Source organism: Carassius auratus, chromosome 11 (assembly GCF_003368295.1).
Source record: "Carassius auratus strain Wakin chromosome 11, ASM336829v1, whole genome shotgun sequence".
NCBI lineage: Eukaryota > Metazoa > Chordata > Actinopteri > Cypriniformes > Cyprinidae > Carassius > Carassius auratus.
Genome location: NC_039253.1, coordinates 293,196 through 308,447, shown reverse-complemented (window position 1 = coordinate 308,447; position 15,252 = coordinate 293,196). Strand labels below are relative to the sequence as shown.

The 15,252-nt window shown below is 31.3% G+C and overlaps 1 protein-coding gene across 7 annotated transcripts in view; it reads right to left on the bottom strand.

Annotated features, from left to right (window-relative positions):
* The window catches only part of LOC113110638 (CLIP-associating protein 1-B), a 60,632-nt gene extending 46,234 nt beyond the window's left edge, over positions 1 to 14,398 (bottom strand). For 3 of the 7 annotated variants that reach the window (XM_026274751.1, XM_026274755.1, XM_026274754.1), the window contains exons 1-8: positions 14,269 to 14,398; positions 12,099 to 12,556; positions 7,008 to 7,086; positions 6,639 to 6,742; positions 6,466 to 6,557; positions 5,476 to 5,551; positions 5,137 to 5,234; positions 4,161 to 4,225 (exon numbers count right to left, since the gene is read on the bottom strand). In XM_026274751.1, the coding sequence (XP_026130536.1) occupies positions 4,161 to 4,225; positions 5,137 to 5,234; positions 5,476 to 5,551; positions 6,466 to 6,557; positions 6,639 to 6,742; positions 7,008 to 7,086; positions 12,099 to 12,293 (709 nt within the window). In that variant the 5' untranslated portion in view covers positions 12,294 to 12,556; positions 14,269 to 14,398. Of the gene's footprint in view, positions 1 to 2,231; positions 2,365 to 4,160; positions 4,226 to 5,136; positions 5,235 to 5,475; positions 5,552 to 6,465; positions 6,558 to 6,638; positions 6,743 to 7,007; positions 7,087 to 11,256; positions 11,299 to 12,098; positions 12,557 to 14,268 lie in introns of those variants that run through there. The other 4 variants (XM_026274750.1, XM_026274756.1, XM_026274753.1 and 1 more) reach the window with 4 other exon arrangements.
* Between the last annotated feature and the right edge of the window lie 854 nt (positions 14,399 to 15,252).

Here is a 15,252-nt window from a genome sequence, read left to right as displayed (position 1 = left end):
TAATGATTTTAAAAAGCACGTATGGTGGTTGGTGAAACTGACATTTTCGAAACTCTGAATTGGTTAAATCATTGCGTCGCAAAATGATTTATGGTTTCTAATCGCTCTAATAGGATTACTTTTTGTATTATACAGTGTTATAGACAATACAACTCTAAACATAAATAAAAGAAGGACAAAAAAAATACATGCTTGTTGCCAGGATAAAAAAAAAGACACGAAGGTAGAAAATAAATAAACAGTTTTCAATGCTTTCAAATTAACAGAACTTTGGACATTTTCTAGATACTTGTTTAAGTCCACTTTGAATAAAGAGAAGACTGGTTTAGAGCCAGTAAACTTCTTTTGTGAATGTGAAAAGTAGCTAACAGCAAACACAACTTAATGATGTAGCTAATAATTCCCTATATTATTTTTAGAGTTTTCAAATAATCCAAAGAAATTGCGTTTGGCGAATCATTAGATTCACATTAGAATTTTGTGCACTGCAAATCATTAGATCGCAACATTGCGTATTGTGGAATTTTTTATTGAGAGCGGAATTTGCGTATTACGAATCAGTAGATTCAGATCGGAATTTTGCGTTTTGGAATTATTAGATTGACTTTGGAATTTTGCATATTGCGAATCATTAAATTCATATCGGAATTTTGCGTTTTGCAAATTATTAAATTGAGATCGGAATTTAGCATATTCGAATCAATTGATTGAGATCGGAACTTTGCGTATCGCAAATCATTAGATTCAGATCAGAACTTTGCATAGCGTGAATCATTTGATTCAGATTAAAATTTACTGGAATTTTGCATATCGTGACTCATTAGATTCAGATCGGAACTTTGCATATTGTGAATCATTTGATTCAGATTGGAATTTATCAGAACTTTGCGTATCGCGAATCAGTAGATTGAGATCGGAACTTTGCGTATCGTGAATCATTTGATTCAGATTGGAATTTATCGGAATTTTGCGTATCGCAAATCATTAGATTCAGATCAGAACTTTGCATATCGCAAATCATTTGATTCAGATTAGAACTTTGCATATCGCAAATTCATTTGATTCAGATTAGAATTTATCTGAATTTTGCGTATCGTGAATCAGTAGATTGAGATCGGAACGTTGCGTATCGCAAATCATTAGATTCAGATCAGAACTTTGCATATCGCAAATCATTTGATTCAGATTAGTATTATTGGAATTTTGCATATCGTGACTCATTAGATTCAGATCGGAACTTTGCATATCGCGAATCATTTGATTCAGATTGGAATTTATCAGATTTTTGCGTATCACGAATCATAAAGATTCAGATTGGAATTTATCGGAATTTTGCGTATCACGAATCATTAGATTCAGATCGGAACATTGCGTATCGTGAATCATTTGATTAAGGCTTGTTTTTACTATAGTAAAAGTGTAGTTTCCATGTTTCCTTTTTTCTTTTTTTGAGTAAAACTGTTTTCCAAAATTCGCTTTCAGTTTTAGCTTTAGAATTTTCAGAAAAATGGGTCTTTAATATTTAATTTAGTCTCTATTTTTAATTTAAATATCTCAAGTGGAATGTAAACTTGCATTAACTTGATTAGAAAAATGTTTCGCAATCTGGGATCAAAACAACTCTATGTTAAGAATATATCTTAAGAACTACTCGCATCTTATCAAGGGTTTATCAGTTTAAATCTTCTCTATCAAATAGATCAATCTATGTTTTTATGCAACTTACATTTTGTGAAATTTGTGCAAACCTTTTCCAGTGCATTTCAATTTGCACTTTATATAAATGTTATTCACAAAATCCGAGTGCGTCTCCTCAAAGACAGAAACCCGATCACTAGTGAACACAATCGAGATGTAAACACAAGGTGATAACAGGAATATTTCGCTCAAGTAGAGCCTCAGGTGAATGCGTGAGCAGCTAAAGCCATCAGAAATTAAAAAGGGTGGCAGAATATCAAATATTAAGTCGATGATCATGAATACTTCAGAGCACTTCAGACACCTGATACGCAGCTCACAAACTCACAGGAACCCAACGCCACATAACAAGCCATTAAAACAGCACTGATATGCTAACGCTGATGCCTTCAAGTCATTATAAACGGATGATAAAAGAGATACGAGATGAGCTCGAGACATTCAGAAGATGCAGAAATGAGAGTGACTATAAAACCAAACCGTGAACACTTGATCCTCACATGCATTACATGCAACAAACATCTTGAATGCACCTGCAGCGCTGAAACACATTCACATGATCTCACCGTCCCCTGCTGTCATGACGGAGGCTTGATTCGCAGTAATGAAGCTCTGCTCTGTTGTGTGTTTCTCTAGTCTTGTGACTGAACACACACACACACACACACACACACACACTGCTCTCGTCTGCAGAGACTCCCTCTCTCCTGACCTCACTCGCATTTAAAGGAATAGTTCACACAAAAATGATCCAAAAACTGGTGATATTTTGAATCAGAGCTTCAGTGATTCATATAAATCCATCATATGATTTCAGAAGACTTAAAATAGAGCATGAGTCATGTGGAGCACTATTACTGAATCTTTACACAAAATATACTAGAAAAGTTTGCAAATGTGTTTTTTTTTTCTGTTGAGTTGATAATATTTGATGCATCCGGTTTATGACTCATATAATCTGATATCATGAGAACATGGAAGAAAAAACAACTCAATTAAAAAATAATAAAAAATATTATAATATATATTATATCTATATATGTGTGTGTGTGTGTGTGAGTGTGTTTCATATAAATATTGTAATTCAATGTAAATGTAAGTGAGATCTACTAACAGTACCGGAAAACTATTTACTACCATTTTATTTTATTTTATTTTATTTCAAATAGTTTCCAATGCAAATAATAAACTAAAACTTTAAAAATATATATATATATATAAAAGAACATTTTGTTTAATAAAAATAAAAATACCAAAATTAATAATTATAAACATGATTAAAAACCTGAATTATATTAAAAGACCACTGGAAAAAATACTAAAAATGACAAGCACATAAAAATTACTAAAACATGAAACAAATAAAATCATTAAAAATATTTTTTATATTAATTAAAAAAACTGTAAAAATTAAAAACATTAATAAAAACCCTGAACGGTGTTAAAAGAACACATAAAAATTACTAAATGTGTGTGTGTGTGATTCATATAATTATTGTAATTTACTGTAAATGTAAATCAGTGAGATCTAGTTACAGTATAGCAGATACTTAAACAATGTAAAATATTTTATTACTTTTACAATGATTTTTTAACAGATATAACCATTTAAAAATAATGTTACACATTTTGCATTCGGGTTATTGTGTACCTTTATATGTATGAAGTAACATGAAGTGTCAAAAACACTTTTGCAAAATTAATTTTGACGTTATATTAGAGTTGAACACTAATTGTGTGTTTTTGTGTTTTCCTTTTGATCACTTGTTACTCAAAGTGAAAGTTTAGGTAAGTTATTTAATTATTTTTAGCAAGTTTAAAAACTTCTGAGAGTAATATTTATGTTTATTTTATGTTGTTTTGTTAGAAATAAATATGTGATTTGAAAATCACTTTCCCTTGATTTTTATACCGGAATTCCCAGATATATATCCCATATACGTAAAGAAAATTATTTTATATATATATATATATATATATATATATATATATATATATATATATATATATATATTTTTTTTTTTTTTTTTTTTTTTTTTTTTTTTTTTTTTTACATGGAGTAATAACATGATGGTAACTTTTATTAAAAAATGAGAAATTGCTGCACATATACAATATGGTTGTAAAAAATAAGATTCTTCCAGACCCATAATGTGAAAATAATACATTTTGTGAATGCATTATGAGGGCTAAAAAAGATATAAAAGACGAAAACTTGTGGAAAAAACGAGAACAGATGAAGTCAATCCACATTCCACCGTCCCAAACGAAACCAAGCCAACACACACACACACACACACACACACACACAGAAACTGGGGCAGCGAGGAAACAATGGGAACAATCTCAGCGGCGACACACACACAGAAGAAAGCACAGTTTATCTGCCGGTAACTTCATTCTGCACATGATAGTGCTTTATAACATCACACAGATCATCAATTATAACACAACGGACTGACCTGAGGACAGCGTCATGTTCCCAGACCTCTGCACTTCATCAAACCTTCTGAAAATCACATTCAAGCTGAAGCAGACAGACAGAAGATAGAGCTCCATCAGACACTAACACACACACAGGCTTTATCTGTCAAACAAGACGAGTTCTTTTATAAGCCTGAGGTTCTACTAAAGAAATCTGAAAGGAATAAACAGATAAATAAATTGATTAATTAAGCAAAAAAAATAAAAAGTATAAAAGCAAAAAGTAAAAAAAATATATACAAAATATCAAAACTATTAAGCGGTTTGTGCACTCTAAATAAATAAAGTAAGATAAAAATAAAAATATATATAAATTAATTACAGTTTTATATTCAAAATAAATCCTAATCATTCAATTAAAATATAAAAATGGTGTTATAATTGTAAAAAGTTAAGAAATTAAACCTGGAAAAAAAAATTCTCAAATTTTAAGACATTTTTCTAAAGATAAAGTGTTTTTTAAAATAAAAAAAATAAAAAATAGAAATGATAAAGTATAAAAAGCATACGATATCAAAACTGAAGTCATTTTTTCAAATCCAAAACGTATAAATGTTTTCATAATAACTTTTAAAAAATCATTCCATTAAAAACACATCAAATTTAATAATTAAATTGCCATTAAAATTTAATAGAATTTTTTTATTATTAAATTGAAATGCATTTTCAATACAGTGCATGAAAATGTTTTGTCAAATGTAGATGACTATGTAAAAAAAAAAGGTGAAAAATAAAATGCATACAAAATAATGTAACCTATTTTTTTAATAACGCTAATTTAATTCAATGTAGTTTAAAATAAAGTGTAACATTAAATTACAATACATTTATAATAAAATACATAAAAATGTGTTTACTAAAATGTGGTTGACACTGTTGCTGAGGAAGTGATTTTAATAATAATAATAATAATAATAATAATAATAATAACGGTTATTGATCTGATTGTATTACCGTGACTGCGGCAGCCCCTTCTTCCCCAAATCCACCCTCACTCTCTCCCCGACGTGTCTGTAAATCTCCACCAGACAGTTCATCGCACCGTCCCGAACCTGACCGGAAACATCCAGTCCTTCATCAGATGCTTTTAACAGCACATACGCTCAAAAACTGCAAACAATTGCAATCTGCATTGCATTGTGACACGTCATATATCTATATAGTGATGTGTTAGTAAGACTGAATACAGTAAACATTCTATAACATGTTATATAATCACATTAGCATGCTCTTTTCATAGGTATAGTTCCTGTGATGACCAGCAGGGGACGCTATAAACCATTGATCTCTCACCTGACTCGCTGGGTCTCCTAACAGATGACAAATATGAGGAACTATCTTGCTAAGGGTTAAACCCTGAGCTCCATATCTGCAAAACATGAGAAAAAAAGTATAATTTTAAAAATAAAACTACAACGGATGAGTTAATAGAGAAACTGAAACCATAAAATACATGTGCTGTATGCTCCCTGAAATAAAATGTTGAAACCTATTTACTAATATTTTATTTTATTTTTATTTCAAATAGTTTCCAATGCAAATAATAAACTAAAACTTAATATATATATATATATATATATATATATATATATATATATATATATATATATATATATTTTAAACTACTAAAAAAATACAAAAGCACATTTTTTTAAATAAGAATACCAAAAAGTATTAATTATAAATATTAATAAAAACCCAGAATGATATTAAAAGACCACCAGAAAAAATACTAAAAATGACAAGCACATAAAAATTACTAAAACATTAAACATATAAAATGATATAAAATATTTTTAAATATTAATAATTAAAAAATAAACATTAATAAAACTTAAATATTAAAATTAAAATAAACTTAAAATTAATAAACTAAAACTTAAATTATTTTATATTTTTTTAAACTACAAAAAAAGACAAAAGCAAATTTTTTCTTACAAAAATACCAACATTAATCATTATAAATATTAATAAAAACCCTGAATGATGTTAAAAGAACACAGGTAAAAAGTACAAAAAATGACAAGCACAAAAAAAATTACTAAAACATTAAACATTAAATCATAAATGAAAAATAAATAGATAAATACCAAAATGTAAAATATTAACAACATTAATAAAAACCCTGAATGATATTAAAAGAACACAGGTAAAAAGTACTAAAAAATTACAAGCACAAAAAAAATTACTACAACATTAAACATTAAATCATGAAAAAAAAATAGCAAAATTAAAAGCATTAATAAAAACCCTGAATGATATTAAAAGAGCACAGGTACATACACATTAAGAGTGGCAATAAGGCAAAAGCAAACAGCTTCTCTGCTCCGGATGTTTTTATGTCTGAATCCGGCCAGCATTCGGTCCCAAACATACTGCAAACAATTACACTTTTATAAGTTTAAGCCACAATGTATTTCATATTACTCTAAAGCAGGATGCTGTACGTGTTTCACCTGCGGATTGGCCGCTTGGTCCATGATTTTCAACAGAAGAGCCTGCGCTTGATCCCGAACCTGGTCCTTAGAATCACCTAAACGATCGATTAAACTGGGCAGAACTGAGAGAGAAACAGAAAGAATTAAATTATTATCATACAGGCACAAAAATGAGTTTCAAATAAGTGATCAAATACATGAAAACTTTACAAAATTTACTTAAAAAGTGTTACCTTTTAAAGAGTACATTTTAAATAAAATATAATTTAATATTATATTATAAAATAAATATTAATCTATATATTATATTAATATAATTATGAATAGTATTGATAAAAAATCAATAATAATAATAATTTATTACTTTTATTATAAAAACATTTTCACCTGTTCCTATTTGTGTTTTGAAGCGTTCCTGTAGTCTGGTCACTAAAGCAGATACTATGTCCATTCCCAGAAGCGCCACCTTAAAAAAAAATATATATATACATATATATGTATTAATCAAAATAATAATAACAATATATAACATAGCAATAACTTAAATTACAAATGACATTCGCTAACATTAAAAAAGTCAAATCTGCATTGGAAATCTCTTTTCTGTAAGTCAGACTGTGTATGCAAATCCAAACAGCAAAGGATTATGGGTAATGTCCAAGAGGCGCCAGTACGATCACTTGGATGTTTTCCGCGGAAACGCCTTTATTTTTGCTCATAAGGTAGGAGTAAATCATCATTTGTGACTGTAAAGGCTCTACTTTCATTTTTGTTCACCCTACAATATCAACAAAACGTTGTGCTTTTATAAAATAAAGAAAACAACCATGATGCTCTTTTTCGCCGTCTCGTCTTGAACAGGAGCGCTTTACAAAAATGAACCGAAACTCGTTGAATACATGCCTCACAGACATGATCAATATATCTATAGGAGACTTTAAATTAGTACTTAACCAAATAAAACATATTGAAAACAAAAACTCTTTCGTTATAATAATCCATTAAGATGCATTTATTAAAGCGTGCATTTTACGCAGCGCAACACACAACGCAATGCATAAAAACTAAGTATAAGTCATTATAATCAGTAATTATGTCCCCAAAGGATTCAACAAATGCCTGGTTTATAATGGGTTTTATTGTTTATAGAAACAGACACCGACTCTCACAGGAAACAGTCTTTGTCCTCCATCAAATGCGCGGCACACGTCTGAATATTTGGGTTGGACTGTTCTGGAACAGTGTTGTAGTTTCACAGCGTCTGCACAACGGGAGCAACAACAATACTACAGCAAGAATAAAAGTTAAGCCTTCTGTCTTTGCTTGAACATTTGGGCGTGTTATGCAAATCTTCCCACATAGTGATGTAGACATGTGGGGGCGTGTTTTAGGAGGCCGTGGTTGACTCTTAACTATGATAAAGAACATCTCTTTGGCTTTCAGACTTTAGTCTTTGCAACTTTACAGATCTGGGTTTCCAGGCCAGCTGTGGGAGAGCGCTCTGATTGGCTGATGAGGCTCAGCCGTTTCTGAGCCATTGAAGGAGGTGTGAAGAAAACATGTATGTTCATACTGCATCGACCAATCAAACTGACCTTTCATCCTAAATAACAATCAGACAGATACAGTCTTATTATCTTATATTACCCATATGACTCTGAGAGTGAGTGCAGCAGCACTGCTAATACATGCATCATGACAAGCTGAACTACATTCACTGCAGTACACACACACACACACACACACACACCGTCTGTAGAGTCAAACAACTTTCTGTATGTCAGATTTAACTCAATCAGCTGAATCTTCTGATTTCTCTCTTATGTAGAACGTGAAAGAAATTAGGGCTGCGCAATTTGAGTGGCAAAAAAAAGAAGCAATTTTTCTGATACAAATTGTGAATAAAAAAAAAAAAAAAACATTAAAAGCTTGTAGGGCGGTGCAATTTGGCCAAATTTTGGTGGTGGGGTTTTTATTATTATTACTATAATTAACTTTATAAAAAAATAATAATATACATAAAATATATAGAAAACATACACATTTCAAATGTTAAAAAAAGAAATTAATAATAATAACAATTACAAACTGATAGTAGTTATATTATAATATCACTGTAAAAAAAATAAACCATTTAAAAATAATCATAACAACAGTTACAATAATAAGTATTATTATTGTAATTATTATTCAATTAAAAATAAAAAGATACTTAATATAAGGAATATTACTACTGTATTGTTATATTTAACTATAAAATAAAACAATAAAATAATTAAAAGTATTATTACTGTTGTTGTTTTTTACAACATGAAAAAAAAATTATAATTTTTATAATAATAATAATAATAATAAAAAGAAAAAAATTACATTCAAACTGAAAAACTCCAGTGCCATTATTTATGGCTTCCTTACTTCATTTTCAAATGTTAAAACATCAGAGTTTAATTTTGAAGGAAGACTGCAGGGAGCTCTTAAAGCTTCTCTTTTGTTGATAAGCGCCTTTAATTACAAGTTTGAGGAGATGGTTGCCACATGTTCCCTAAATGCACATTAAACTCAGAGACTGACTTCATGTGGAACTGCATTTACTGAGAACCGAGTCCAAACAAAACTGACTTTCACTGCATGGACCACAAAAAAAAGCAACGAGACGTTTTTCACAATACCTACCTTGATGACCTAATGATTAAATAATGACAAAATGTAAATTTTTTGGGATGAACTATGGGTTTAAAAGTGTTGAGATGCACGAGCTGGTTCATTAAAATGTATAATTATGATTTAGTTTCCAAGAACTAAAGCCACTGGTCAAACAGAAGAACAAACAGATACAAAGAAACATAGGCAAACCTCTAGCCCCGCCCCCAACCTCACGCCATTGGCTGGCTCCTCAAACAAACTAACGAAGCTCCTCCTTCTATTACATGCAGAGGACTGCATCTCCTCCAGTTAAACAACGGATAAAACCATTTGATACGCATCCGGTTCCCAACACCTGCTCTTCACTCTTCAGTGAGTTATTTTAACTCTGTGTTCAGCCCACACACTGACTAACACAGACGCATCCGCCAAAACACAAGTGTGATGCTTTAACGTTTGCAAATAAAATACATAACTAAAACAGCCATAAATATTAGTGTAATAATTGTATAGTTGCACGACATATAATGCAAGTCATATAATTGTTATTATATTATTTTCTAATAATAAAAATGACATTATTATTATTGCCATATTCATATAAGCAAAACATTCTCAACCAAAAACAAACAAAACAAACCTGGACTATTATTATTATTATTATAATTATTATTTTTTAATCACATTTAGATTTTCAAAAAAGTTTCCAGTCGCATGTTCTGTAATTGTACAGATGCAATGGCATAGTTTTACTTCAACCATTTAATTTACTTTATTATATAATACAGTTTTAAAATATTTTTCTAAAATTATTATTATTTATTTTATTTTTTACAGCGAAATACCGAAATATTTATATTTCATATTTTGCATTCACAAATTATTTTCTATTTTATTTATTAATAATAATAATAATTTTTATTATTATTATTATTAAACAATAATATCAATAATGATTGTTATTACTATTCTCATATACAAGCACACTTATGAATCACATTTTAAAATCACAATCACAACTTTTATCACTGAAAAAAATAAATAAAATAAATGCATATATATTTGATGCCATCTGATTTAATGTGAGAAACATTATACGCCAAACAACAGACAGGAAGTACAAAAACTGAGAATATAAACACCGATCACATAATGGTTCAGAACCACTAATAAAAGCACTGGAGCCAAGTACAGTAATTGACCAGACAGTAAACCACACTCTTATTCCTATTAAAAGTATAACTAATTGAGTTTTGAGGACACAGATTGTATGTGCATCTGGTTGTGGACGTGTCATGAGTGAAATCTAGCAGCAGATGTTCAGAGAAAATACCAGAAAAACAGCTGCTAAACTCAGATGCTGAATTAAGATTCATTTACAGTTTTAAATATGGTTTAAGCCTCAGAAAGTCCCTGCAAAAACTCCCTGATGACAGATCCATGTGTACAGTATGAAAAACGCTCATGAATCACCTTTAAAACGTCTCAGAAAATCAATGAGTTGAAATAAAGCTGCAACAGAATAAAAGATGAATATTAAGATGAAAAACGTACAAATCTTACAAGAAACAACTGAAACTTATACATTTAGGAAATAATTTAAAGAGCTGAAATTACAAAGACTGAAATTTAATAAATGAAAAAAATAAATATTTAAAAATAAAAATGTATTTTTATTAATTGAAATAAAGCTGCAATAAATAAAACAAATATTAGATGAAAAATTTGAAGTTACTGAAATTTAGAGCCGAAATAAATTTAATTTGAGGGAAAAAAAATTACTAAAACTGAAATAAAATACAAATAAATTTAAATAGAAATATAAAAAAACTAATAAAAAAATGATAAAAGGCGCATACTTAAAATTACAATTAAAAACTGAAATTATAAAACTCAAAATAGTAATAATAATGCATTGTTAATAATATGTTAAAGTATTATATCAAATGACATATGAATAATTCCTTATTAACATTGCAGAAAATATATTTACCTCACAGAATGATAAAAACATCGTAGTCAAACTGATCAAGAACTGAAATAAAGCCAAAGGTAAATCAGAGTAAAATTATGAGCAGAAAATGAGACTAATATCAAGCGACTCCTCATACCAAACATTATTGTATGGCAAAAACACTGAGAATGACAACCAGCAGAATAAAACAAACTAAAGATTGAGCTTGAGAAGCGACAAGAAATCAGTGGCAATGAAGTCTGTGAGGTCACTGAAATACACACAATCGACTGACTCTTCCTGAAACGATAACACATGCTTTTATCATCTAAAGCAGCAATCATTTCTAGTCAAACAAAGTGTGATATCTCAAAGATCTGCGAACGATGATATGCAACTCCTCGCACGCTTAAGGCCTAAAAAACCTAGAATATGCATCTGCCAAACTAAATCAAGAATGAATATTTTTACTCAGAAAACAGAAATAACGGTCACTAAACTTCACAATCTCTCCTCGGCTTCTATTTAAAGTGATAGTTCACTCAAAAATGAACATTTGCTGAAAATGTCCTCACCCATTCAAGATCAGGTTTGGAGAAATGCAGCATTGCATCAGTGTCTCATCAGTGGATGCTCTGTAGTGAATGGGTGCCGTCAAAATGAGAGTCTGATAAAAACATCACAATAATCCACAGCCACTCTGGTCCATCAGTTAACATTTTAGCAGCTATTTGGACTCTCGTTCTGACGGCACCCATTCACTGCAGAGCATCCGTTTATGAGACACTGATGCAATGCTGCATTTCTCCAAACCTGATGAAGACACAAACCCGGATGGTGAGTGCACTAAAGCGATTCATGTTTCTTACAAACTCTCTCACCTTGAAATTGCTTGCGTTGACCCATGAGCTCGCCAGACTGTCCACCATCCGGTCCAGCAGGCTCTGATCGTGCTCCAGGTCATGTGACTTCTGTCTGTCCAGGATGTAGTCTATGATTTCGGGCCCGACTTGAAACCGCCGTCCGACCTCTTTCTGCGTGACCTGCGCCACGATGTACTCCATGTTGGGCTCCATGACTTTGCCGAGAAGAAGCACGGCTCAGGACAACACATAAACACACAAATACTGACCAGACGACCGAGTTTAGATCTCGTTAATCTAAAGACAGGGTCCTGAAGCGATGCAAAAGGCCGCTGGAAGTATGAATGTGGGATTGTGGATGGCACCGGTTATACATGTGTCACCTGAACAATATTATAATCGCCAGATCAAACACTTCTGGAGTAAATCGTTCTGTGGAGGAATCCTGTCAAACGGCCAATACATCACTTTATGTCCTGCAATGCAAATTCAAATATTACAGATCAGGTATTATTAAAAGACACTTCCGAAAACTGAATGATCAGTTCAACTTTAGTATAAAACTACAGCATTGTAAATAATTTCTAATCAGTTGAAGCTGTTATGTAAATCTGAGTGGTCTCCCATCATGTTATTAGACTATAAAAGCCATAAACGCTTTATGAATCAAAAAATTAAAAGCATGCACACATGCAAAATTTATATATTTTTAGATTTTACATTAGACTCTAGATCTAAAGTCTCAATAATAACATTTTAAATATATATTGCAAGGTTGCTAGAACATCTAAGTTATTGATCATCCATCCCTATAATGGTCTCAATGTTTCATTTACATGTAAACACACATCATTACTTTTAATTTCAAGCACTGTGGCAGTATCATAGCTCAGATAATGCTAATAATCATGACACTTTCAAAATATCATATTGAAATACCACAATATTTAAGGTCCTTTAAAGTATACCATAATAAACAATGTATCATCTTGGTACTTTTGTTGTAGCACCAACAAAAGATGACGTCATCATCGTCCCGTGTCACGTGAGAACGCTCGTGCAGCCTCTTCTTGAGGACTTTAGCGGTCGTTAAATCTTAATGAAGCAGCTGCAGTGATTGCGAATCTAACTTTAGCCGTGTTTAATGTCACGAGCAGTTGTGTAGCAGCTGTGTGGCTAACGGAGCTCACTGTAAACACGGCAGGCTGCTTGACACTCACGGGCCTTTCAGGGGAAACCCGACGAATATTACGCGGTAAAAAAAAAAAAAAAAAAAACTCGCTAAAATGTAGCGTAGCGATATCGTTGCTTGGTAACGGCGAAGAATGTTGGTTGTTATTAGCAACAGCGCGCGAACCCGCACGAGGCCCGACAGCCTCTGTTTACAAACACGCGCGCGACCGCATACCCCAAAACCCGTGTTATAAAATATAAAAGCTTCGTGTGCATTTATTTAGCTACACCCAAAATAGTCAATATCGTTTCGATATCTAAACATTGTTAAAGAGATTTTTAAAAAGCGAAGCACAACCGCTTAATATTAATATTTGTTATAGAAAATAAGTCCACAGAATACAGCCTTATTTTGTATTTTTTATATTATTTACTTGTTTGTGTTTTTAAAAAGTGTGAAATATGCGAGTGAAACGTTAAAATTTTGTTTTAATAAGAGTTGGGGTATTTTTTACTATTTATTTGTCCATGCATGCATGACATATCATTTTAGCAATTCAGTACCACGGTATAAGCATCATTCTGCCATGTTACTAAAACCATAGTTTCTGTATTTTAAACAGTATAGCATATTTAACTCTCTTCAAATATATTTTCTCATCTAGTTGCTTGTGCATTATTCCACAGTTGTGTCAACTACTCCTGTAAACTACCATCTAAAATCACAATCTGGATTGATTGACTGCATCTAACTAGCGTTTCATATCGGTTTGCAAAAAAAAAAAATATATAATAATAAGACAATGAATCGAATCCATGCAACGGAACAAATGATAATCGATATGGACAGTGAAAATGATGCAGCTACTCTCAGAGTGTAATTTATCCTTTGCATGCATGACTGTAACAATGTATCCTGTTAAGCACAAACTATTACAAAAGCCCAGCCCCAGCAAGCGGAGTCAGAACGCAACGCGTGATAATCTGGGGAAAGCTCGTTAGATAACGGACGTACCTGGCATGTCGCTCGAAAGCCGCTACTTGGGAACCGTTTCCCGTGGGTTGATCCTCAGTTATTTTTTGGGAAGGAAACAGCAGAGATCTCCGCCCCTTGTGCGGCTTCAAACTTGACGATGGCACTGCGCGTGCGCCAGATCATGCGCGGTCGCGCGCCCTCTGCCGTCTGTTCAGTGTAACTAATTCATTATTGAGCAGATCGCGCGCCATCTACTGTCTGTTCAACTCAGTTTCAACCCCTCATAGACACATCCTGCTCATATAGTAAATTGTTAATTTTTCACTTAAAAATAAAAGACAAAAACAAATAGCATACGTTAAAAAAAACAGTTCTGGCAAGGTTCTCTCAAGGTAATGAATAAACATTCTTACAGTAACGTTACGAAAATGCAAATTATGCAAATTATCTTATTCTCAAAACGTTGGTACAAAACCTTTTTTAGATGACCCTTTGTCTTGGGTTTAAAAAAAAAAAAAAAAAAAAGGTTTGATTCCCAGGCAACATATGTTAGATAAAAAAAAGTTAGCCTGAATGCACTGTAAGTCATTTTGGATGAGATTGTCTGCTAAATGCATGCATATAAATGTTACCAAGCCACTTCTTTAACATTTCCATAATATTTGCAAAATGATGCAAGGCAATATTCTTTTAACGCTAGTAAGAAAAACATGTTTTTAAATCGTTTTAAAACTGCACGTTTAGAATATTAATAGAACACAATTTAATGGGGATGGATATGGAGGGTAAAATTACTCAAAATTTAATTTTAAATAAATGTTCAAATATACAAATACTCCTAAATCGTTAAATATGTAATCAAATATTTAGATACATAAATAAATAAATTCATAATTGAATAAGTAAATATGTATTCATTTATATACATTTTTATATTTATGCATTCATTTATTAAAAAAATCTATGTTATATTTATCCATTTATTCATTATTTATTCACGTATTTAACTAAATAATATTTGTT